We start from the raw sequence: 27338 nt of genomic DNA, 5'->3' as shown, positions 1-27338 counted from the left end.
TCTTAATAAATTTATTTTAGGAAATTAGTGGATACTATATTGCATGAAACTATAGAGATTGAAATTTTGGTGACTTAATGTTTTGTCTCTGAGTTTTTCTATGAGGTAGCTGGCAAACACTTACTGGAGATACTAGGTTGCCTTTGCCTACTTTGTATATCTCATCAAAAGTAGCTGTGGGAAGATATGTTAGAGACCTAAGGGAAGTAAACATTAAGTGACAGTTTAGCAGTTCTCAGACGTTTTAGTCTTAAGAATTATTGTTATGATAACAAATATTAGTTATGGTATAATATTTACATGTTATCATAATGAAAGCACTTGTTGATTTAAACTGGCATTTCAGAAATATTCTGGTTTAGTAAGCAAACATCATCAGATGATTCTGTTTGGGTCATTTTATAGTTATGATGACTCTAGAGACCTTTGTTAGTGTTGGTTTTATACCTGTCCCCATTTACCATATTATATTTTTTTTTAAATTGAAGTACAGTCAGTTACAATGTGTCAGTTTATGGTGTACAGCATAATGTCCCAGTCATGCATATACATACCAATTACAATATTATAAATTAAAACAGCATATTTAAATTATTGGAATTGACCTTTGTTGAGTTGTACTTTGGAAGACGCTTAGTTTTTGAAGCTGAACTGTAGCCACTTATGATCTAACAGCCTTTTTTAATCAATAAATGTCTCCTCCTATATTAGTTTCAAGTCAGCAGTTCTCAAAACTTTTTGGTCTTTAGATTCCCTTACATTAAAAAAAAAAAAAGAAAAGAAAAGATTCCCTTATACACTTAATTTGAGGACCTCAAAGAACTTCTGTTACTATGGGTTATATCTATTTGGTATTTACTGGGAATTAAAAATGAGAAACTTATTTTTTTGAAGTAGTAATAAAGTATTACCATTGTATGTTAATGTAAAATTTTTTATCAAAAGTTGCTTTTCCAAAATCTCCGAAAAATTTTTGAGTGGCATTGTTTTATGTTTTTACACATCTCTTTAATGTCTGGCTTAATACACGATAGCTAGATTCTTACATTTTCTTTGGCATTTAATTTGTTACCATATGTTATTTTGGTTGAAGTATATGAAGAAAATCTGGTGTTTTACAAGTATGCAGCTGGAAAATAGAGGAGACTTTTTTTTTACCCTTTTCAGATAATTGCGGATATTTTTCTTTGACGATACACCAAAACTCCTTAAGTGGTAATTCCTTAAAGGTTATCTGTGATGTGTAACATAAAACCATATCTGAATTTTTGAAACTCTGATCCATTGGTCTATCTTGTACTTGAGAATCTTTTAGCCATGCTTGATTTTGTAATATGATGTACTGGTCATTTGGAAAATACTGCTTCACTGAGTTATTTGGAGCTTCCAAATAATATGTTTTGTTATATAATATTAAAATATATATTCTTTAATGTCACCTTTGATTGCATCAAAAATCTTTTTAAGTATTGAAATGCTATTGAGTTTATAGTGGAGGATAATTCTGATTTTCCAGAATTCTAATTTTTGCTTGAAAACTCAAATTTTATCAGTACTGTCACTTGTTTTTCTCGAAGTGACTGTCTTGCTCATTTTTGAGAAAATGCCAGATAGTCAAATTGGAATAATGATAGTTTGTCTGCCTATCTTTCAAGTAAAAAATGATATTCCATGGTAAAATTTTAGCTCTCAACTCAAACAAGACAAGCATTGTACTAAGCTATGCAGCAGAGTTGCTTTATGTGTGCTTCCCATTTTATCATACCAAATATTAAAAAGAAGTGTACTCAAAGGCAAAGATAAAATTAATAATGTGTATTGCTTCATCAAGGACTGGCTCCTTTTTAAAAAATCACAAGTGGGTAGTGATGAAGAATGCAATGGCCATGGTACAGTTTAGTACCACTTGCCTGGATTTATGCTAAAACACCAAGTAGTTTTTTTCTACCATTAGACTTGTATCATTATGCAAATAACAGCACAGTGAAAAAGGCAAATGTTATGAAAACAGTTCTGATCTTTTGGTTCACAGACGAAAAGAGAACCAGTGGATTAAAAATTTGTGTATGAGTTGTATTGATTGGTGTATTTATGCATCTGTTATTTCTCTACATTGTTTGCCATTATATTGTTAAGATTTCAGCTGAGTTCAGTGTGGGGAAAGTGTTGGGATTTATCGTGTGGACAGCATAGGATGAACAGAAAGCAGAAGTTTTGGTTGCCTGAGGCTCAGTCTTACCTGTGAAGTTCATGGAAGTTTTAAGATTGTTTCTGATGTGCCTTGTATCAGTAGATGGAAAAATTATGGCTTTATATTTACAGGTTTATCTAGTATTTGGCTTTATTTAAATATACAGATGTTACGAGAATCTTTACCTTTTAAAAATTTAAAGAGAGATTGGAGATTTCTGAAAGAGTTCTTAACTTTATTTTCCCAGTGTTTCACAATCTTTTTCCTATGCTGTATTGGAAAGGTTTATTTTGGCTTAGGGTTAGGTAATTTTTAATTTATATTCATGTGTGCAGAACTACACATCAAAAAACAGCTAATTGGCATTATTATAAAGTTCACTTAAAGCTTTTAATGACTTGATAAAACTTGGACTTTAGAAAGAATGAAAAATTCGATACTCTATGTACTGTTGATGCTAGAGCTTCATTTTTGTTATTAGTTCATTAGTTTCTGATGGTTTGATTTCAGGTGTGCTGTGGGAAAGGTGGTGCAGTGATTGAGGAAGAGTTTAGGGTTTTGAGATTCGTTTCCACTTCGTTTGGATATCTTGCTATTGAAGAAATGTACCTTCAGCTGACTGTCAGAGTGTGAGAAATGTAGTAGTAACCTTTTCCTTTAAGCCATTTAATCAAGTAGTTTGCAAAATATCTCAGTTGACATGTTTTATCAATTCACCACATTTTCATTAGCTAGATTCCACTTAAGAGTGTAAAGAAGAGGAAAAAGTACTTTGGTTGGAGTTTCAGAAATGTTGGGTGGGAAAAAGAATTTATACTTCTGATAATAAGATAATTTTATTAAAGTAAAACATTTTTTGAAGTACCAGAGCATAATAGATATTGACAGGTTCTCTTCCTCCTTCCTGTTGCCCTAAAAATAATGCATTTGAAATTTTAAAAATTTACAGTTGTTATAACTTATTGATTTTCTAATAGTGAGGAATCTTCCAGTTTACTCTTGTCATAGGCATAGAGTATTCACAAGTTAATGCGGAAAGTTAAGAACTAGGTTTTGCTTTTGACTGGAAAGGAATATGTGACTTTTGTTTTTATTTTGTTTCATATATTTATTTTTTGAAACTGCAGTTTTTTAAATGGTCCTTTTGGTGGGATTCTGGCATATTATCTGGAAATCATCCTAATTTTAGATTTGAAAAATTAACCATTAATGCTTTTCTAAAATGTATAATGAGTGAACAGTAGTACTCTCTGTTGTGCATATGTTTTAGCAATGTCATATTTGTAGTAATTCTTGATATAGTAGTGTGATTAATGAAAACAAACATTGGTTTTTCTACTTGACATTAGGTTAGGCTTAAATATTTTTATAGGAGTTCTAGCCAAATTCAAAATTTTGTCTCCCTTTTCCTGCCTCCCACAAAGTTGCACAATACTTGGGAAGAGATTTGGGACTGTTGATTGGGTCCCTCCTTGTCAGTAGTGACTTCATGTTGCAGCCTGCTTCCTTTTAGACTGCAGCTCTGATGGCTCAGCAGTTTTTATAATCTGATCAGCATCCTTTATGGTTTTTGAAGGTGCTTTACCTGATGTTTTTGTTGAGAGATGCCACAGTGTTCAGAATGGCTTGCAAGGCTCTGTTATACAGGTAAAGTGATCCTTATCAGATTTAATTGAAGCAGATACAGTACTTTTATTGAAGTGTTGTTTATAATATTAAATATTTGCAAGTGGGAAATTAAATTAATAATAGTTCCTTATGATAATTCTATCTGAATTACAGAAAAATAGTAATTGGAATAAATGGCTACCAGATTGATTTTATGTTCTCAAGAAGATTATAGGCAGATTTAAAATTAGAGTTAACAGCAGAAGGGGAAAAAGGTCAGAGAATGACAACAACCTTTAACATTACACTTGATTGAAGCCTAAAATATGTGTGACCTTTGTGATTTATTGTTTGTTCTTTTAATCTGGTCTTCCATATCTGGTGGTTTAGTGAAAAAAAAAATTGGCATTTTTAGATGGTCTTTATGGCATCTGTCTATATAGTACCTAAGTAATTCGGCCTTTAATTTGTCACCATTAATTTTTTTGTGTGTTTTTATTAATCAGAATTTACATTCTTATGTTACATATGCTGTTTTGCTTCTGCTGCAAGTATATAACTATACTGGTAAATCATTTTTTGCAGCTGTAGGTGTGTGTTAGCCCTGGTTTGTACATAAGTGCTTTATTCCCCACAGAACTTGGCCAGTCTTAAAGAATAATTAAATTCTTTGGAATCTGATAAACTAAATCAGTTCTTTGTCCTTCAGAAATTCAAAGAGCAAAGTTTTACAGTCACCTTTGTAGCATCATGAATGACAGTCTGATTCATAAAGTACAAAATCTATTTAATTTGTTTACTATAGTTTTTCAGAGTCAGGAGAAGGTCCTTACTGAAAGCACCTGTTTATTTGATTATCCTAGCGTATTCTTCAGGGCTGAAGAATCTTTGTAATCTAGTTTGCTGATTACTGTATGTATACACACACACACACACACACACACACACACACACACACACACACACACACATTTAATTTAATTCCAATGGCATTTAAAAGGGGTAAGAAACTGAAAGATCAAATCTTCTGCCTACCCATCCAATCTAAGACTATTAGAACTTCTGTTTGGCTCCTTTGGATAACTGGAAAATTTTATTAAAAGTTAGTCTTTTGGGAGGCTAGATACAGATGTCAGCCAATATTTCTTGAATTTATTAGTATGGGTAAGACTCATCATTGGTGCTTGTTAAAAATTTAAACTCTCAGATTCTACCTGAGTGGCTTGGGGAGTGACCCATAAATCTATTTTTTTAAAGCTTTTTTTTTTTAATACTGAGAAATCATACGTACAGAAATAGGCATGAAACAAATGTATAGCAAAACAGGTTAATAGAAAGCAAATGCCTTTGTAACCGCCACCCAGATCTAGAAATAAACACTGATAGCATCCCAGTAGCTCTCACAATCCTGATCTCCTCTCTCCCCACTAAGGGTAACGACTGTGCCGACTTTTTGACGATCACTTCCTTATGTTTTTGAGCTTCATGAAAATTAAATCTGACTATATGTATATTTTTGATTCAGCTTCTTTGACTAAGCACTGTGTATGAGATTTATCTATGTTGTTACATATCACTGTGGTTTGTTCATTTCCTTGCTGTAAAGTATTCCATTATATGATTGTACCACAATGATCCTATTTACTGTTGGTGGGCAATTGGATTATTTTTCTCTTTGACTGTTGTGAATAACATTACTATGTACATTGTTGTACACAATATGTATGCACGTTTACTGTCCTTTAACTTGAGTAAATATTGACAAGTGTTTTCCATAGCGCTTATTTCAGTTTACATTCTCAGTAACTGTGTGAACATTCTCATTGCTTCACATCCTTGAGTATTTGCCATTTTAATAAGTTCCATCCCCTTTTCTCATGTATATTGGCCAGTTCCTCCTTTTGTGAGATGGCATGTTCAAGTTTGTTTCCTATGTTTCTATTGGGTTATCTTTTTCTTATTGAAAAAGGAGGCTCTCTTTTAAAATGTATGTTGTGAATGTATTTTTAGGCTCTCTTTTAAAACATATGTTGTGAATGTATTTCCCCTATGGTGTGTTATGCCCTTCTCATATTGTGTCTTCTGATGAATAAGTCTTAAATTTTAATCAAGTTTATCATTCTCTTCCTTTTGTGGTTAATGCTTTTTGTGTCTTGTTTAAGAAATCTTTTCCTAAATACACACTCCTATATTATCTTCTAAAAGCTGTATCATTTCATCTTCCTTATTTAGGTCTCTATCTGGTATTGATTTTTGTCTCTGATGTGTGAGGGGGGACCAGGTTACCTATTTTAGTATGGATACCAAACTGTTGCAGCCCTCATTTCTGAGAAGACTGTTCTTTTCCTGCTTTGTTCGAAGTGGCACCTTTGTTCTAAATCAAGTGTATATGCATGGGTCTGTTTCTATTGTTTATGTCTATTCTTGTGCCAGTACCATACTATCTTATTTACTTTTTTATGGTATTTGAAGTCTCGGATAGGGTCCAGATCTCCAATAAAATAAAACTAACACTTCAGGAAAGGCTGATACAGGTGGTCCATGGCTTACATCCCTATGTAAGGAGTAGTAAGAAAGCTTCCACATGTCTGGTTTAAGCTTTACTGGCTTGTGTGTATAATTATAAAAACATATTTATGTAAATGTAACCATTTTGATACATGGTTGCACATATGATTTATTTACTTTTTCATGTTATATTTCCTAATCTTTGTGAATGTCAGTAATTTTAAAATTGTCCATTGACTGTGTGTAGTCTAATCCATTTTATATTTTTCTTTGCTGCTATTTTTAAACACAATTCTACAAATAAGGTAAAACTAAAAAAAAATTTTAATTGAACTATAGTTGATTTACCATATTGTTTTAGTTTTAGGTATACAGCAAAGTGATTCAGGGGTGTGTGTGCGCGCGCGTGCGCATGTGTGTGTGTGTATTCTTCAGATTCTTTTCCATTATAGGTTACTACAAGATACTAAATATAGTTCCCTGTGCTATACAGTAAATCCTTGTTGTTGATGTGTTTTACATAGTGAGATATATGTGTTAATTCCATACTCCTAATATATATGCCCCCACCCTCATTTTTCGCTTTGTAACCAACCATTGTTTGTTTTCTCTGTCTGTGAGTCTTTTTTGGTGGGGGGAGGTAATTAGGTTTAATTATTTTTTTTGATGGAGGTACTGGGGATTGAACCCAGGACCTCATGCATGCTAAGCATGTGCTCTGCCACTGAACTATACCTTCCCCCTGTGAATCTTTCTGTTTTGTAAATAAGTTCATTTGTATTATATTTTAGATTCCACTTAATAAGTGATACCATATAATATTTTTCTTTTTCTGACTTACTTGACTTAGTATGGTAATATATAGGTCCACCCGTGTTGCTACAAATGGTAGTATTTCACTCTTTTTTATGGCTGAGTAATATTTCATTGTGTGTGTGTGTATGTTTGTACACACCACATCTTCTTTATCCATTCACCTCTTGATGGACACTTAGGTTGATTCCATGTCTTGACTGTTGCAAATAGTGCTACTATGAACATTGGGGTGCATGTATCTTTTTGAATTAGAGTTTTTTGTCTTTTCCGGATATATGCCCAGGAGTGGGATTGCTGGATCATATGGTAAGTCTGTTTTTAGTTTTTTAAGGAACCTCCATACTGTTTTCCATAGTGGCTGCACCAATTTACATTCCCACCAACAGTGTAGGAGGGTTTCCTTTTCTTCCACATCCTCTTCAGCATCTATTACTTGTAGCCTTTTGGATGATGGCCATTCTGACTGGTGTGAGGTGATACCTCATAGTTTTGATTTGCATTTCTCTAACAATAATGTTGTTGAGCATCTTTTCATGTGTCTTTTGGCTATTTGTTTGTCTGCTGTAAAATTTTAATTATAGAATCTAGATGATGGAGCTGAGGGTGTTTATGTACAATTTTTCAACTTTTCTGTAGTTTTGAAAATTTCCATAATAAAACATTAGAGAAATCTTCAACTAGAAACATGAGGGAATCACAGCAGGACAGTAGGAGGGGTGTGCTCACGATATAATTGGGCCCCATACCCCATGGGTGGGTGACTCACAAATTGGAGAATAATTAAATTGCAGAGGCCCTCCCACAGGAGTGCAAGTTCTGAGCCCCATATCAGGCTCCCCAGGGTTCCAGCATTGGGAGGAAGAGACCCCAGAATATACGGTTTTGAAGGCAAGAGGGGCTTAATTGCAGGAGCTCTATGGGACTGGGGAAAACAAAGACTTAATTCTCTTGGGAACTGCAGACAGAAACTCGTGTGTGCCGGGACCGAGAGCAGAGGCAGTGATTTTGTAGGAACCTAGCCCAGACCTGTCTGCTGGTTTTGGAGTCTCCTGGGAGGTGGGGAACTGCTGTGGCTCACCCTGGGAACATAAAAGCTGGTGGCGGACATTATGGGAGTGTTCATCTACATGAGCTTTCCTGGGGGCTGACATCTGGCTTGAGTCATTAGCTCCAAGACTTAGTCCCACCCAACAGTCTGTAGGCTTAAGGGCTGGGAAGCCTTAGGCCAAACAACATACTGTGTGGGAACACAGCCCCACTCATCAGCATACCTCCTGACCCTGCAGTTGCTTCTGGATATGCCCCTAGACACGGCCCTTCTCAGCAGAGGGCCAGGACCAAGCTCCAGCCAGTGGGCAGGTACTGAATCCTTCTGCCAGGAAACCTGTGTAAGCCTCTAGTTCAGCCTCACCCACCAAGGGGCAGATACCAGAAGTAAGAAAACAACAATCCCACAGCCTGTGGAAGGAATCATAAATACAGGTCAGACTCTATCCTGGGACCAGCTGGACCCTGGCTCTTGGGTGACAAGAGGGACGTAAACTGCTGGGATGCATAGAATGTCTCATACAGAGGGCCATTTCTCCAAGGTCGAGAAATGTAACTAACCTGCCTAAAAGTACAAATAGAAATTTAGACAAAATGAGGTGGCAGAGGAATATACTCCAGGCAAAGGCACAAGAAAAAAATCCCAGAAGAGATAAGTGATGAGGAGATAGGCAATCTACCTGAGAAAGAATTTAGAGTAATGATTGTGAAGATGATCAAAGAACTCAAGAGGAGAATAGATGCAGAGAGTGAAATTTTTAGCAAAGAGTTAGAAAATATAAAGAATGCCCAGAATTGAAGAATACAGTTACTAAAATGAATAATACACTGGAAGAAACCAAGAATAGAAGAAATGAGGCAGAAGAATGGATCAGTGAGCTAGAAGACAGATTAGTGGAAACCACTACCATAAAACAGAAAAAAGAATGAAAAGAAACAAGGATAATTTGAGACCCCAAGGATAACATGAAGCACACTAATATTCACATTATAGGGGTCCCAGAAAGAGAAGAGAGAAAGTACCTGAGAAAATATTTGAAGAGATTATAGCTGAAAATTTCCCTAACTTGGGAAAGAAAATAGTCACCCTAGTCCAGGAAGCACAGAGAGTCCCACACAGGATTAACCCAAAGAGGAACACATCAAGGCACGTAGTAATCAAATTGACAAAAATTAAAGATAAGGAGAAAATAATAAAATCAGCAAGAGAAAAGCAACAAATAACATACAAGGGAACTCCCATAAGATTATCAGCTGATTTCTCAGCAGAAACTCTGCAGGCCAGAGGGAGTGGCACAATATATTTAAAATGATGAAAGGGAAAATTTTACAACAAGGAATATTCTACCCAGCAAGACTCTTATTCAGATTTGATGGAGAAATTAAAAGCTTCACAGATAGATAAAAGCTAAAAGAATTCACCACCAAACCAGCTTTATAATAAATGTTCAAGAAACTTCTCTAGGTGAAACAGAAAAGGCCACAGCTAGACACAAGTAATTGTGAGGGGAGTACGGTATGAATACAAGGTATCCAAAAAGCGTTTGAAATTAAGATATCAGGAACTTAAAACAATCGTGTGTGTGTGTGTGTGTGTGTGTGTGTGTGTGTAGTGTAACTCTGTAGTCATCAAAGCACAAGAGAAGAGAACAAAAAGAAGAAAGAGGGAAAAAAAAAAAACCTACAAAAACAAATCCAAATAACAAAATGGCAATAAAAACATACGATATCAATGTCTTATGTTTGATAATTACTTTAAATATAAATGGATTAAATGCTCCAAGCAAAAGACATAGACTGGCTGAATGGATATAGAAACAACACCTGTATGTATGCTGTCTACAAGAGACACAGTTCAGAGCTAGACACACATACAGGCTTAAAGTAGGGGGATGGAAAAAGATATTCCATGCAAATGGAAACCGAAAGAAAGCTGGAGTAGCAATACTTACATCAGACAACATAGATTTTTAAATAAAGACTGATACAAGAGACAAGGATACTACATAATGCTTAAGGGATCAATCCAAGAAGAGGATATAACAATTTAAAATATATATGCACCCAACATAGAAGCACCTCAGTATATAAGGCAATTGTTAACAGACATAAAAGGGGAAATCAACTATAACACAGTAATAGTGGGGACCTTAACACCACACTTACATCAATGGAGAGAGAATCCAGACAGAAAATCAATAAGGAAATACAGGACCTAAATAACACATTAGACCAGATGGACTTAATTGATATCTATAGAACATTCCATCTGAAAACAACAGAAACAGAATACCATTCTCCTCAAGTGCACATGGAACATTCTCCAGAATCAACCATGTGCTGGCCCACAAAGCTAGCCTCAGCAAATTTAAGAAAATTGAAATCATACCAAGCATTTTTTCTGACCACAATGCTATAAGGTTAGAAATCAACTACAAGAAAAAAGCTTCAAAAACTGCAAACACGTGGAGGCTAAACAATATGCTACTAAACAACCAGTGGATCATGGAAGAAATCAAAGAGGAAATCAAAAAATACTTTGAGACAAATGAAAATGAAAACGCAGCAACAGAAAACCTCTGGGAAGCAGCAAAAGCAGTTCAAAGAAAGGAAGTTTATAGTGATACAAGCCTACCTCAGGAAACAAGAAAAAATGTCAAATAACCTAACCTTACTAGAGCAGCTGGAGAAAGAAGAACAAACAAACCTCAAAGTTAGTAGAAGAAAAGAAATCATAAAGATTAGAGCAGAAATAAATGAAATAGAGACTAATAAAAATAGAAAAGATCAATGAAACTAAAACCTAGTTCTTTGAAAAGATAAACAGGATTGATAAACCTTTAGTCAGACTCATCAAGGAAAAAAGGGAGAGGGCCCAAATTAATAAAATCAGAGAAGAAAAAGAAGTTACAACTGACACCACAGAAATACAAGAGATCTTAAGAGGCTACTATGAGCAACTCTACACCAACAAAATGGATAGCCAAGAAGAAATGGACTGTTTCTTAGAAAGGTACAATTTGCCAAGACTGCCCCATGAAGAAGTAGAAAATAGGAATAGATCAATTACTAGTACTGAAATCAGTAATTAAAAAATTCCCAAATGAAAGTCCAGGACTAGATGGCTTCACAGGCTAATTGTATCAAACATTTAAAGAAGAGTTAATACCTGTCCTCCTGAAACTATTCCAAAAAGTTGCAGAGGAAGGAACACTTCTGAACTCATTCCATGAGGCCACAATCATCCTGATACCAAAACCAGACAAAGATATCATACAAAAAAAAGAAAATTGTAGATCAACATCATTTATAAATATAGATGTAGAAATACTGAACAAAATACCAGCAGATTGACTCCCAACAAGGCACTAAAAGGATCATACAGCTTCAAGTGGGATTTATCTCAGAGATGCAAGGATTTTTCAGTATTTGCAAATCAATCAGTGTGATAACACCATGTTAACAAGTTGAAGAATAAAAACCATATGATCATCTCTAGAGATGCAGAATATGCTTTTGACAGAATTCAGCATCCATTTATGGTAAAACCTCTGCAGAAAGTGGGCACAGAGGGAACATAATGTAATGGAGGCCATATATGAAAAACCCACAGCTAACATCTTATTTAATGGTGAAAAGCTGAAAGCATTTCCTCTAAGATCAGGAACAAGACAGGGATGCCCACTTTCACCACTTTTATTCAACATAGTTTTAGAAGTCCTAGCCATAGCAATCAGAGAAGAAAAACAAATAAAAGGCATCCAAATTAGAAAAGAAGAAGTAAAACCGTCACTGTTTGCAGATGATGTGATACTGTACATAAAAAATCCCAAAGACACTAGCAGAAAACTACTAGAACTCATCAGTGAATTCAGTAAAGTTGCAGGATACAAAACTAATATACAGAAATGAGTTGCATTTCTATACACTAACAACAAAATAGTAGAAAAAGAAATGAAAGAAACAGTCCCATTTACCATCACATCAAAAAGAATAAAATACCTAGGAATAAACCTACCTAAGGAGGCAAAGGACCTGTACCCTGAAAACTGTAAGACACTGATGAAAGAAATGAAGATGACGCAAACAGATGGAAAGATATACCGTGTTATTGGATCGGAAGAATCAATAGTTAAAATGGCCATACTACCCAAGGCAATCTACAGATTCAATGCAATCTCTATCAAACTACCAATGGCATTTTTCACAGAACTGGAACAAAAAAATGTTAAAATTTATATGGAAACACGAAAGACACCGAACAGCCAAAACAATCTTGAGAAAGAAGAACGGAGCTGGAGGAATCATGCTCCCTGGCTTCAGACTATACCACAAAGCTACCGTAATCGAAACAGTATAGTACTGGCACAAAAACAGACACATAGATCAATGGAATAGGAGAGAAAGTCCACACGCTTATGCTTAGTTAATCTATGACAAAGTCAGGAGTATACAATGGAGAAAAGATAGTCTCTTCAATAAGTGGTTCTGAGAAAACTAGACAGGTAACATGTAAAAGAATAAAAATTAGAATATTCTTTTAACACTGTATACAAAAGTAAATTCAAAATGGATTAAAGACATAAATGTAAGACAGGATACTATAAAACTCCTAGAGGAAAACATAGGCAGAACACTTTGATGTAAGTTGCAGCAATGTTTTTTTCAAATGAGCTCCTAGAATAATGGACATAATGGCTAAATAAACAGATAGGACCTAATTAAACTTAAAAGCTTTTGCTTGGCTAAGGATACCAACAACAAAACAAAAAGACAAACTACAGAATGAAAGAAAATATATGCAAATGATGCAACCAATAAGGGACTAATTTCTAAAATACAGCTTAATATTTTAAAAAAGCAACCCTATCAAAAAATGGGCAGAAGACCTGAATAGACATCTCTTCAAAGAAGACATTCAGATTGCCAATAGGCACATGAAAAGATGTTTGATATTGCTAATTGTTAGAGAAATGCAAATCAAACTACAGTGAGATTATCACCTCACACCAGTCAGAATGACCACCATTAAAAAGTGTACAAATAATAAATGCTGGAGAAGTTGTGCTGAAAGGAACCCTCCTACACTGTTGATGGGAATGTAAATCGGTGCAGCCACTATGGAGGATAGTATGGAGGTTCCTTTGAAAACTAAAAATAGACACCATGTGCTCCAATAATCCCATTCCTGGGCCTATATGTAGAGAAGAATATACTCTATTGACTATTAATGGACCTGGAGATCGTTATTCTAAGTGAAGTAAGCCATAAAGAGAAAGAAAAATACCATATGATATCGCTTATATGTGGAATCTTAAAAAAAAAAAAAAAAAAGACACGAGTAAATTTATTTATGAAACAGAAACAGGCTCACAGACACAGAAAACAAACTTATACTTACCAGGGGGTAAAGAGGGTGGGAAGGGATAAATTGGGAGTTTGAAATTTGCAGAAACTACTCTATATAAAATAAACAAGTTTATAATGTAAAGCACAGGGAACTATAATCAGTATGTTTTAGTAACCTATAATGAAAAAGAATATGAAAATGAATATATGTACATACATAGACGTAGGATGGAAACATTATGCTGTACACCAGAAATTGACACAGCATTGTATACTGACTATACTTTAATAAAAAAAAAAGAATGAAAAAAATATTGGAAGAAATAATGCTTCAGAGAACACTTCATGATATGAAGTGGTAGTGGTTTTTTTTTTTTTATTTAGGATATATATTGTTAGATTTGATAGACTCTAGATAGAGTTGCACATGTGAATTTCTGCGTCAAAGAGCATGCATACTTTTAGGGCTGTTCAAAACACAGTGCCAAGTTGATTTCCACAAGAGTTTTACTAATTGACCCTCTCACTGGCAACGTATTAGTGTCAGTTTCATAGCCTTTGTCATTATAGCATATTAGCATCAGCAGAAAGCTATACTAATTTTATCTTAATCCTTATTTTAAATTTGCATTGCTGGTTAGGTTATTTTTTTTTTGCTTATTTGATTATTTGTTAAGTATCTTGTGTCCACCTATGTACTAGCATTTTAGTGATAATCTAATTTTTAAAAGGATGAGAAAAGTCCTCTGGAAGAATAAGTACATGACTAACAGTGACAATGAAAAAGAACAAAGAGGTGATGTAAGCCCTTTGAAAAGGTAAAACATGATACAAAGCTTTGTTAACAGACTGAGGGACTGAATAGTTGAGAATTAGAACTTTTTGAGAATTTGTTGTAAGATAGAGCAAAAGTAGCAAAAGCCAGAAATCACAGATTAAATGGTGACAAGAAGGATGTTGGATTTATAACTTTTCTTCACACCATTCAACCTACTATATCATCAGTGAATTACAGTTAGGTGTTAAAGGTAGAAATGAATGTTTCTTAATAGGTAACAAATTGTCTAAACTTAGAGAATGCAAATGTTAGGAAAATATACCAGATTTAACTTTTATAATGAAATAGCAGCTCATAACCAAGATTAAAAATATAATCACCAGATCATTGCAGCAAATATCAGAAAAAGATCTAATGTCTTAGTTGACGTTAAATCACTCTTTGGGGAAAGCCTCATTTTTTTTTTCTTCAAAAATCACTAAACATTTAACTTTCAACTCATCTGAAACTACTAGAAATAGATGGCTACACTCTTCTTTGTGCTGCTATATGGGATATTTCTCCCCAGCTTTTCCTGATTTCTGGAATGAAAATGATTAAATGATTTCAGTTAAATGTGAAAATGTTTTTAAGTACTTTCTTTGAAGGTTTTAGCATGAAAGCATTTAGCTAAGAATAGTCCATTTATGAAAACTAGCGTAATATTAGCAGTTAAATTTTTCTTTTTAATTAGAGGTTATGTGTGCCAAATGTAAGGATGGCTTTCTTTTGTCTAATTAAGCATTTGTGCAATTTGCTACTTGTGTGTTCGCCTAAGGGAGACCTGAAGATTGTTGAATGAATGGTAAATGGTGTTCATTTGGTTTCCTACAGAGAATCCTGAGAATATTAACTTTCATAGACCTTGTTTCTTGTGTTAGTTTCTGTTGGCACATTTACAGAGGCTCTTAATGAAACTAATGTAAATTTACTTTTTAAAAATGACGCTTATTCATAGGGTCAATGAATTATCAGAAAATGAACTCAAGTTGTATAACCACTACCTGGGTCCCTGCTCCTGTCCCTTCTCAATTTCCATATTCCCCCAAAGTAGCCACTATCTGACTTCAATTATTGCAGATTAGTGTTTTCTGTTACTGAATTTTTTTCCTTTGAAGATCAACTTTATTGAGATGTATTTTTCACAATAAAATTGTACCCATTTTATAAATGATGAACACATACACATGTATACCTGTTAACAACCGTGGCATTCAAGGTAGAGACTGTTTACATAATGCCACATGCTTCTTTAAAGTAAACTCTGCCCATCCCCACTGTTTCTGGCTTCAGGCAATCACTGATCTGCATTCTGTCATATACAGATGAATGTTACCTGTTTTAGAAAAATCTCATATAAATGGAATCTCATTGAGTAGTTTCTCTGTGCCTGGCTTTTGCTTGTTGTAATGTTTTTTGAGATTCAGTTTATTGCATGTGTCAGTTGTTAATGACTTTTATTAAAAAAATATGCTATATATATTCCATGGTAGGGATATTCGACACTTACAAGAAATTATCAGACTGGTTTCCAAAGTGGTTGAAACGTTTTACATTCCCACCAGCATTATTGTGAATGTTCTAGTTGCTTCACATCCTTACCAACGCTTGACTTCTAATTTTAAATGTTTTGGAAATATCTATATCTCATTGTGGGTTTAAGTTGCACTTTTGATAACTGGGTAAAAATGAGTCTGTTCTCTATGTTTTTATAAGTATTGATAGACACTGCGGTGCAGAATTTGCTAAGGAAAGTGTGTTACAGGCACAGTGAATGTGGTGGTCTGAATTTTAGTACCAAGCCTTTTCCTTTTGTAGTTTGAGAATATCCTCTGAATAGTAGCATGTACTATTACTTCTGGCAAGGCGTACAGGGCCAGTCTTTTCCATACTACCCTAGATGGGTACTGTTGTTGGGCCAGTAGTCAGTTTTTTTCCCCCTTCCAGGCTTGGAATAGGTCATTATTCCTCCAAGTGAGTGCCATGTGAAGTTGTTGGCTACACACACACAACATACATAGAGTATGTATGTTTAAGGGATTTCTTCTGTGAAAAATAATTTCTTTAGAAAATTAGCTGTAGAACTTAGCACATGTTCTCCTGATTGTATTATTAATATAGTGTAAATGTGGCAGTTTTCAGCATGTTTTGTGATCATTTAGTATGAAAAATTTTATAGCTAATTTCTTTTTGATTGCAGTGCCCATACATCTCCCATCAGCATCTTACCAGCCTCTGCGGAGTAAGTAGTATAACTTAGAGAAGATATTGAAAGATTAAAAAAAAAAATCACTTAACTGGAAGTTAAAATCATGTATTTATTGTGCTTACTTTAGAGGAAGGATTGTACATAAAGCAGTGAAACTAGTTAGTATTTTATGTACTGCAATAGGAACCAGTGAAGAAGGAATGTATTGCACTAATATATGAAATAAAGGTGAACTTTTTTCAGGTGATTTTTTTTTTGTTTGTTCTTCTGAAATGATTGAAAAATATCAATAGATATTTTTTATGAAGTTTTCTTTAAGAAGTAGACGTCACGTAAAAAATATGGACAGTACTCTTGAAGTTTCTTTTATTTAGCTGAGTGCTGGTAAATTATTTTGCTTTATAAATATAGCTTTAAAACATCTATTTAAGGGAGGAGGATATAGCTCAAGTGGTAGAGTGCATGCTTAGCATGCACAAGGTGCTGGATTCAATCCCCCATACCTCCTCTAAAAATAAATAAATAAACCTGATTACCTCCTTACCATCTCCAAAGTTTTATTTTTAATTAAAAAATGTCTAGTTAAATGGCTTTATATATAGTAGTGAGGAATGAATTACTGGGACAAGTGATTATTTCTAACTCAGTAGTAATGGTAACATTGTAATTGATTTATGTAATATCTATTGGGCAAATCATTTTAAAATTTAAGTCAATATCATGTATTCTTTTTATATATTTCTTTTACTACTCTAGTCTGTTTATTTAAATACCATAATATTTTTTAATTGATTGTGGGTTTTAAAGTTTGTGTTTATGTGACCAAATACCCAGATAGGGTGACTGCTTCTCACTAAAATGTGTTCTGTTTTGTAGCATTTTAGAAAGAACAATTAGAGCAGCTGTGGAACAGCACCTTTTTGATCTGCAGAGCAGCATAGATCATGATCTTAAGAATTTACAACAACAGAGTCTGGTGTGTAATAATGAAGCAGGAAGTGTTAATTGTGATGGGAAAGGATCTAATAACCAGTAAGAAACTTTTAAAATATTTTACTTTTATTTATTGTTATGAAATTGCCTTTTTATTGTATTTTTCTTAAATAATGGGTTCTTATCTTACCTGAGGATTTCTGAAAGTCAGTGTGAAAAGTGAATTTGTACATATGTGCGTATAAATTGTATATACTTCTTAATATTGAAAACCTCATAAATATTCCATTAAGGTAGTAGACATTAAGTCCAGCACACCCAGGTTTTCCTCCCTGAACACCAGATGAAATAGTGGGTTTACCTTTAGGGACTATGTTGTATGAAAAATAACTTAAGAAAAGCTAGGCCTATACTTTCTGCTACAGATGTTCACACCATGAGAGACGTACAGTGATCTAAACAAATAGATTATAGGGACAGCAGATTGACATCACTCCTAGTGCATATGGTCGTTGAGTGAAGTGAATAGAATCATCTTTTGCTATTTAACTTGTTATCCCATGCCACCAGCCTTTGCCTTTCCTACATGCTGTTTTTTTAGGTTAGCTAGTAATAGTTGAATTTATGTAAGTTAAAAGTACCTCTGTGTACTGTATGGTGTGTCATATTACTTCACTCTTCATCTGACTTGTTATGTTTAAATGACAAAATCTTCATTTCCTTTTTGATTACCTCAGCCCTGCACTCTAAGATATGTAGGTGCCTTTCCCTGAGACCACAGTGCAATGATTTCCTAGTTTGCATTTGTCAGTTTTTGTTTGGGGACAGATCTGCAGAACAGCATAGTTCATGATCTTAAGAAAGCTGTGACCAAATTTGGAGAATTCATAGGAGGGCCCAAAAAGTAGATGATTGGGTAGTTGTTATTTTTGTTAGGAATTAGGTTTTTAAAAGTCCAAATACGTTAAGTATACTAGACTAACTATTAAGTATGAAATGAAACTGAAAAATTAATGGATATGAAAACCAATGGTTGAAGTATGTTTATTTTAGGAATACCATATTGTACAACTGTAGGTGTGCCATGTAGTCTGTGTGAATGGCATCACCAGCCTATGCAGCTCTATGTGATGGTCTGTGTGCTTTGAAGACACGATTAAAACTAATACAAGTGGATCTATAGGGAGTACTTGGGTTGAATATGAAGGAAAGAAGTGTCTAAAAGGTGAAAATAGTCGGAAAATGGATATAATATATGCAGATTCCTTGGAGTTTGCCCTTAGCTTAGCTAGAGATCCTGAAAACTTGTGCCCATGCTCTGACAGTATTCTGTAAATAACTCGTGTTCTCATTGGTAGTGGTATTGTCTTTGGAAATAAAAACCTGCAGTGTTTTACATATTCTAAATTACATAAGATGAAAAAAATCTGCAGTAGAAACCTGTTCCTGTTATACCTGATGAGGTGTTGGACGCTATGGTGCATAGTGTTAGACTTGTATTTTAATCAGCAAACAGGTCATTATTATGATTTAGAGTGTGTATTCGTAAAGGAAATCATTATTTTGGCACACAAATTATTTTTAAAGCCATTTATTTGGTTTTGAAAATTTTTGAAGGGAACAAACAAGGTAGATTCCTTACAATATAAGTTAGTGTAATATAATATATAGTATAACATAATAAAGTGTAAGTTGGCAAGATAAAGGAAGTGGGTTTTTATGAAAAGAGCACATTTTCTTTGACAAGTAAAAGTTTCATATTGTTACCGATATTTATTTATTTTAAAGGCATTACATATTCACCATGTGGCCTGATCTGACTTTTTAATCTTCATTACTAGGATTGATATTGCTGCTGATATTATTAATGCCAGTGAAAGTAACAGAGACTGTTCAGAACCTGTGGCTAGCCCTAATTTAGATAATGAAGTTATGCAGCAAGATTTTGTATTTGAAGATGAAGAAAATAACCAGGTAAGAAATTCAAAGGCTTGAAAAAAATCTGTATTAGGTGTACTAGATGTGCAGCTTTGATTCCTTCATGAATTCCTCTGATACCAGAAGCCATAGTTCACTGTCTTTGCTGATACATGTTTGTCTTGATTATAAGTCCACAAAACATGCATTCTCTTAGTAAAGGTCAGGAACCATGATTAGGTGGGGAAGTACATATAAAACACCTTATTTTAAAATACTTTTCTGGAAGGAGGCAAATTACGATGTCAGCTGAGGTGGTTGGTGGTATTACGGTTGAATTTTGTTCTTTTTAAAAGCCCTGCATTTCCCAGAATTTTTCCAAAGAACATAGGATCTTTTCATAATTATAGAAAACCCATAAACATCATTTAAAAAGTAAATTATTTTCACTGTCATAGTTGTTTGTAGTAATATTATTTTTAAAATAACTCATTTTAATAAGTGTACAAAGTAGCATTTTTCTAAGACATGTTTCAGAGTTTAGTTTCGTTAACACTTTTTCAAATAAGATTCTTAATAAATGACATTTTCTTCATGTTTTCATTCTAAATCATAAGCTAATGTATGTATAATAAGGAATTTAGAGATTTGTATTCTGGCTTTGCAGTATGACTTTGACCAAGTTACCCAACTTCTCTTGAGTTACTCTTTGTTTTTTTATAGATAAGTGGGGGAGGGGTAATATCTATGTTAGAGGATTATTATAAATATTAAAGAAGTAAAAATATAAAATTACTTTATAACCTGGAAAACGTTTCACAGAAGTTGAGCTGCTGCTGTTACTTTTACTGGACTTGTATATTACTTGTGTATTAATATTCTTACTTATACAGTTATATTAGATTAATCCCTTTTCATCTATTCATGGTTATTGCTTCTGTAGTTTTCTCCTTGATTTTTCCTGCATTATCAGTTTCTGCATATCTGCTGAATCATTCTCATCAGTGGGGTCAGTCCAATCAGTAACTTTTGCTGTTATTTTTCCCATGTTTAGGAAAAAGCCCTCTCTTGACCCTTCATCCCACTGTAGCTACCACTCTTTCTCTGCTTTCCTTTATAGTGAAATTACTTGAATGGATTGTCTGTGTCTGTTTTAATTCCTCTCCTCACATTGTATCTTGAATCCACTCCAGGCAACTTTTTACCCTTACCATTCCTCTGAAACTGCTCTTGCCAGTCACCAATGATGTTTGTTACACATTTTACTTGACCTAAGAGCACAATTTGATTCAATATATTACGCCTACTACCTTGATACACTTTCTTCTCTTAGCTTTCAGGATATCTTACTCTGGGGTTTTTTCCTCCTTGACTGGCTATACCCTATCCCTTTGCTGATTGCTTTTCATGTTCTGAACCTCTGAACTTTGGAATGGTCCAGGGCCCAGTTCTCAGATCACTTATTTTCATTAACTCCTTTGGTAATCTCATTTAATCTCATGGTTTTAAATACCATCTGTATGCTAAAGGCTTCCTGTCCAGATCTCCTCTTGTACTTCAGATTCTTTTACGTAGCTGTTCTGCTCAACATTTCCACTTGAATGTCTTATACACATCTTAGTATCTTATGAACACTTTATAAACATCTTAACGTGCACCAAACTGTTCTTGAAATCTTGTGGACACATCTGCTCTTCCTCTTGTCTTTAAAATCTTAGTAAAGGGAAGTTTTTCCTTCCATATGCATAGATCAGAAGCTTTGGATTGGTTGCTTTCTCACTGCACATCCAGTCTGTTACTGGATGTGTTAGTTGTACCTTGAACGTTTATACAGAGTCTGACCACCTTTTACTGTTTCCATTGCCACCATGCAGGTGCAAGCCAGCATTATTTCACCTAGATTAATATAGCCTCCTGACTGATCTTATCTTTTCCTCCCTATAGCAGCCAGAGTGATCTTTTCAAAATGAAAATTTTATGTCAAGTCTCATCTCAGAAATTTCCAGTGCCATCCAGGTATAAAAATACAGCAATAGGCAGTATGGAAGCATGGACTGATAAGACAATTATGACTAAGACAGTTCAGTCTTAAGGTGCTGTATGGATTGTTGTTTGCCCAGATATTCCCATGGCTTGTTTCCTCATCTGATCCTGCAGATCGTTCCTCAATTTTAGTTCTCAGTGAGGCCATATCTCCTCATCACTCTGTATATATTAGTAGGCTCTCCCACTGACCTCCCCCCTTCCAGTCCCTGAACTTTTTGTCTTTCTTCCCTGCCAGCTGCGCCCACTCCCATAGTTCTATCACCATTGCACATATCTGTTAAATTGTTAGTTTATTTTTGTTTCCCATCATTAGACTTATAAACTTAATGAGGGCTGAGATTTTCATCTGTTTTGTTTATTGTTATGTATTTTGTTCTGTAGATTTTTAAAATATAATTTTTAAATATTTGTCTTTTGAAGAGATAGTTTCAGATAGTTAAGAAGTTATAAAAGGATAGTTAGGAAATTCATCCCTTCCATCCCTAATTAATTAATCCATATTAGTTTATCCTCACCATAATGGCATATAATAAAACTGTAAAGAATATAGGCATATTCTAAAAACTGCTGCAGTGAATAGCCTTGTGCATACACCATTTCACCTTGTGTAAACCTATCTTAGGATAAATTTATAGAAATAGAATTTTGGGTCATAAAGTATATGCATTTGTTATTTTATTATATATTGCCAAACGGCCCTCTGCTAAACCATTTTACACTATCAACTAGCAATGTGCCCTCACCAGTAGCAGATTTTTTTTTTTTTTTACAACCTGGTAAATGAAACTTGTAAATTGTAATTTTCATTAATATTTCTATAGAAGTATTAAGAGCCATTTCTACTTCCAGTTGTCTATATCCTTTGCACATTTTTCTATGTTACCATTTTTCTTTTTTACATTTTAGATTTTATGTCATTATTAGAAAGACCTTCTCTATTATGAAATTATAAACTAATTTTCTTCTTCTTCTTTTAAAATATCCTATGGTTTAATTTCCCACATTTAAATATTTGGCCCATTTGGAATTTTACATTGTGTAAGGTATGAAGAATGGATTTAATTCTTTTCCTAGATGTTTACCTAGTTTTTCCAATTTATGAAATAATCTATCCTTTTCCTACTGGTTTGAAATACCACCTTTATTATGAACTAAATGCTTGTATCAGTTTGGGTGTGCTTCTCATTCATTCATCAGCATTGAATGAGAGTTCCTCTTGCTCCACATTCTTGCCAGTGTTTGGTGGTGTTAGTTTTTGGCCATTCTAATAGTTGTGTAGTTATTGTTGTTTTAATTTGCAGTTCTCTCATGACATAAAATGTTGAGCATCTTTTCATTTGCATATTTGCTGTCTGTATATCTTTGGTGATTTCAGGTATTTTGTCTATTTTTTTGATCGGGTTGTTTTTTGTTTGTTTGTTTTTTTGCTCGGGTTGTTTTCTGTTGAGTTTTAAGAGTTCTTTTTAGACGTTAAGTAAGTCTTTTTTTATCAGATATGAAATATCAGGTCTTTTGCAAATTAGTATTTTTTTCAGTGTTCTGTTGGACTGTGTAGAAAATATTTAGGATTTTTGTACTAATATGATGAGATTGATCTCTAAATTTTTAAAATAGGTACAACAAACTATGGTGATTTACACTATTTTGGAGTTGGAAACTGTCGGCAAATCAGTAGCCTGATTAGAATTCATGTCAAAATACCTAATCAATTTCAGGATTAGCAGGCCTTCAATAGTGGTACCCTGACAAATTTGCAATTATTTATGTCTTCTAGACAGTGAGAAACTACTGACATGTAAGTACCTCTTTTCAGAAGTGGAGGCCTGGGAAACTATAGCAGACAGCTAAGAGGAGGAAATGGCTATCAATTTGACTTGTACTGTTATGAGACTCCATCCTTTTCTTTTCCTTGTCTTTTTCTTTGTTTGAAAAAACATATACCCAGAACCTCTGGCAGGAAACAACCACTTAACTTGTTTTTTTTTTTTAATCCCAATCTCTCTCTTTTTAAAATGTTTAAAAATTGAGATGTAGTTGACATATTACGTTAGATTCAAGTGTATAACATTTGATATATGTATACATTTGAAATGATCACAAGTCTAGTTAATATCCATTACCACACAGTTTAAAATTTGGGGGAGGAGATGAGACTTTTAAGATCTCTCTTAGCAACTTTCAAATATATAATATAGTATTGTATACAAATACACAAACCCTACGAGTTTTCTTTTTTTTAAGGTATGACATGTAAGTGAGATCATATAGTATTTGTTCTTCTCTGTCTGACTTATTTCACTTAGCATAGTGCCTTCAGGTTCCATCCATGTTGCTGCAAATGGCAGGATTTTATTCTTTTAAAAGGCTGAATAATATTACATTATGTGTATATGTATATGTACACGTTTTCTTTATCCATTTGTCTCTTCATGGACACTTCAGTTGTTTTCATATTGGCTTTTGTAAATAATGCTGCAGTGAACATGAGGGTGCACCTATATTTTTGAGTTAGCATTTTCCTTTCCTTCACATGAATACCCAGAAGTGAAATTGTCAGTAATCATATGGTAGTTCTATTTTTAATTTTGTGAAAAACCTCCATACTGTGTTCCATAGTGGCACCAATTTATATTTTCAGCAATTTACAATTCCACCCTAGTACACTAAGATTCCCTTTTTCCCACATCCTCACCAGTACTTGTTATGCCTTGTCTTTTTGATGATAGTCATCCTAACAGGTATAAGTGATGTCTCATTGTGGTTTTGATTTGCATTTTCCTGATGGTTAGTGATTTTGAGTGCCTTTTCATGTACCTGTTGGTTATCTGTACATCCTCTTTGGGAAAATATCTATTTAGATTTTGCTAATCAAATTTCTAAAAAGATTGTCCATTTTTTAATTGTGTTACTTATTTTTTGCTGTTAAATTTTATGAGTTCTTTTTATATTTTGGATATTAACTCCTTAATGAGATAACATGATTTGCAAATACTTTCTCCCATTCTGTAGGTTGCCTTTTCATTTTGTTGATGGTTCCTCTGCTCAGGAAACCTTATCAGTTTTGACCTGAGTTAATTAACTCAGTGGAAGACATTGGACTAGAATGAAGTATTTTTTTTAACACTTTTTGTATTGAGTTATAGTCATTTTACAATGTTGTGTCAAATTCCAATGTAGAGCACAATTTTTCAGTTATACATGAAAATACATATATTCATTGTCACATTTTTTTTGCTGTGTAGATTGAAGTATTTTTAATATACTTTTATATAACCTTAAAAAATTGTGAATCACTGTTATACATCTGAAACTTATATAATACTGTGCATAAATTGTACCTTAATAAAAAATTTTTTAACACCTTTGTAGTCCAACTGATGGAAAAATATGAGTTGGCAGCCCATTCAAATGGAAAAGCTGTTATTAATCACAATTTTTTTTCTACTTAAGACATAGCAGAATTTTACACCATGTGTTTTTATGTCGAACTGAAAAATAAAATCAGGTTGAGGACTGCAGTTTTATCTTTCTGGGTGTAATCTGAATATTTAGATTCTAAAGTTTTATAGCTTTATTTCTGCCATCTGGTGGTTGTAAATGTTGTAAAAAATATATATATATATACTACTTAGCAAGGGTTTGCAAATGAAATGTGCAGAAAGGAGTTGGGGATATTTAGCCTATCTAAAAGAAGTAGTTAGTATACTTGAGAAAAACTAGGTGTGTAGAAATGGGAAGATTCAGGACTCAGCTGTGTGGAAACAGCAGTTATGGATGGCTAAGGAATGGGTGGATACCAAAGAAATTAATGGACATGGCCTGGCAGTAAACCCTGACACCTACTAAGACACTCATGGTATGATTGTGCTGCATCTGCTGCTCACACAAATACTGCCGCTTCCATCACCACCCACAAAGCTCTCTAGCTTACCTGAATTGAGACTAGAGTGCCTTAGACTCCCTTTTTGGAGGACCCTGATGTTTGTGTAGAAGGAAGGGGAGAAAGTATGGGCTGTTTTGTCAGCTGATATTGTAGGGGGAAAAATAGGCTGTTCTTTACCTGTGTACAAAGGATTGAATATTTTATCTAGAATGAATTCTGAGGAAGTAAAATTTCTTTAAGTGATGAAGCATATTTACTATTATGTATTTCCCTGAGTGTGAAATTGAAGTCTGGCCATATTCTAACTTGACTCAAATAACTTTTGTTTTTCTTTGTCCTCGGGTAGCACATAGGGCACAATTCTGCACCTGACTCTGAATTTCATCTGCCTTCTCCACTGCTTGGACTGCTCTGTTGCTGTCACTGCATCTTTTTTATATTGCCGCCAATCACCTTTTTTTTTTTTTACCCCGAGGTGCATAAAGGACTTTATTTATGTTTTTTTAATTGAAGTATAGTTGATTTACAATGTTGTGTTAGTTTCTGGTGTACAGCATAGTGATTCAGTTTATATTTATATATATATATATATATATTTATATATATATATATTCTTTTTCATTATAGGTTATTATAAATTATTGAATGTATTTCCCTTTTCTATACAGAAGGACCTTGTTTATCTGCTCTGTATTTAGTAGTTTGCATCTGCTAATCCCCAGCTCCCAATTTATCCTCTTCCCGCCCCTCCAGCTTTCCCTTTTGTTAACCATAAGTTTGTTTTCTGTGTCTGTGGGTCTCTTTCTGTTTTGTATTAAACAAAATTTTGCTTTGTCATTTTTCTAGATTCCACATATAAGTGATATCATATGATATTTGTCTTCTCTCTAAGGATTTTATTTAAATAAATATGTGTTTCTGGTTGTAAATACTCATTATTATAAAGATACTGCCTCCCTGATTGATTTATTGCACAAAAATCTGCTCAAAATGCCAGTGAGATTTTTTTAACTTGAAAAAGTTAAATTAAATCAAGAGATCTTTTTTAAAAGAAAAAAAGAACTTTAACTGCCAAATATTAAATCATATTAGTTTTAGAGGTTCCTTTTGACAAAAAGTACCATAAACAAAACTGAAAAAGAAGTGGCAAATGAGGAAAATTATTTGCCAGATGAAGAATTAATATAATTTCATATCCTCATACACAGATTTTGCTAGTCAAATTTCTAAAAAGATTAACACCCAGTTAGAATATATATTTACTCAAAAAAAAAACAACCCTTGAATTCCTACTGTTGTTCCAGGCTAGGTGCCAAGAATATGGTAGTGAACAAAACATACAAAAAAAGTTGCCTAACATGAAAAAGCAGATCATAAAAAAGAGAGGAAAAAATGAATAATACACCTATGAAAGCATGTTTATCCTCCCTCCAATCACTTTTTTGTTTACTACTTTTCACTATTTGTTTAGGAATTAGGTTGCCTGCATTCGGCTGGAGGGTATGTGGGTATTAATTGTATCAGTCTTCATGCTTTGTTTCAATTATTTCATAGTAAAAAGAATTATAGGTTAAGTAACAGTTGGTGATGTAGTGATATGCTTTTATAATAGAATTTTGTAATTTTTCTTGTAAGCTGTTTCTTCTGATTCTCTTACAATAACTAAGATAGGCAAGTAAATGATTGTTACTCTTATTTTTCATGAAGAGGAAAGAGTTGGGACTTGAATTTGGTTCTTTGAGTGAAACACTGAGGCTCATTTTTGTTTTAATTGAAGTATAGTTAGTTTACAATGCTGTGTTAATTTCTGGTGTATAGCACAGTGATTCAGTTATATGTATATGTAACTGAATATATATATATATATATATATATATATGTATGTATGTATATATATATATATATATGTATGTATATACATATACACACATATATGCATTTAATATTCTTTTTCACTAAAGGCTATTACAAGATATTGAATATGGTTCCCTGTGCTATACTGTAGGACATTGTC

At 33.8% G+C, this 27338-nt stretch overlaps 1 protein-coding gene across 8 annotated transcripts in view; it reads left to right on the top strand.

The window, feature by feature from the left end:
- FAM13B (family with sequence similarity 13 member B) overlaps positions 1 to 27338 on the top strand; it is a 100923-nt gene that overhangs the window by 41208 nt on the left and 32377 nt on the right. For all 8 annotated transcript variants that reach the window (XM_014555550.2, XM_032476816.1, XM_032476812.1 and 5 more), the window contains 3 exons: positions 16537 to 16578; positions 17422 to 17577; positions 19320 to 19452. In XM_014555550.2, coding sequence (XP_014411036.1) covers positions 16537 to 16578; positions 17422 to 17577; positions 19320 to 19452 — 331 coding nt within the window. The remainder of the gene's footprint in view (positions 1 to 16536; positions 16579 to 17421; positions 17578 to 19319; positions 19453 to 27338) is intronic.

The sequence above is a fragment of the Camelus ferus genome, chromosome 3 (genome assembly GCF_009834535.1).
Source record: "Camelus ferus isolate YT-003-E chromosome 3, BCGSAC_Cfer_1.0, whole genome shotgun sequence".
Lineage (NCBI taxonomy): Eukaryota > Metazoa > Chordata > Mammalia > Artiodactyla > Camelidae > Camelus > Camelus ferus.
This window is presented reverse-complemented; position numbering and strand designations above follow the sequence as displayed.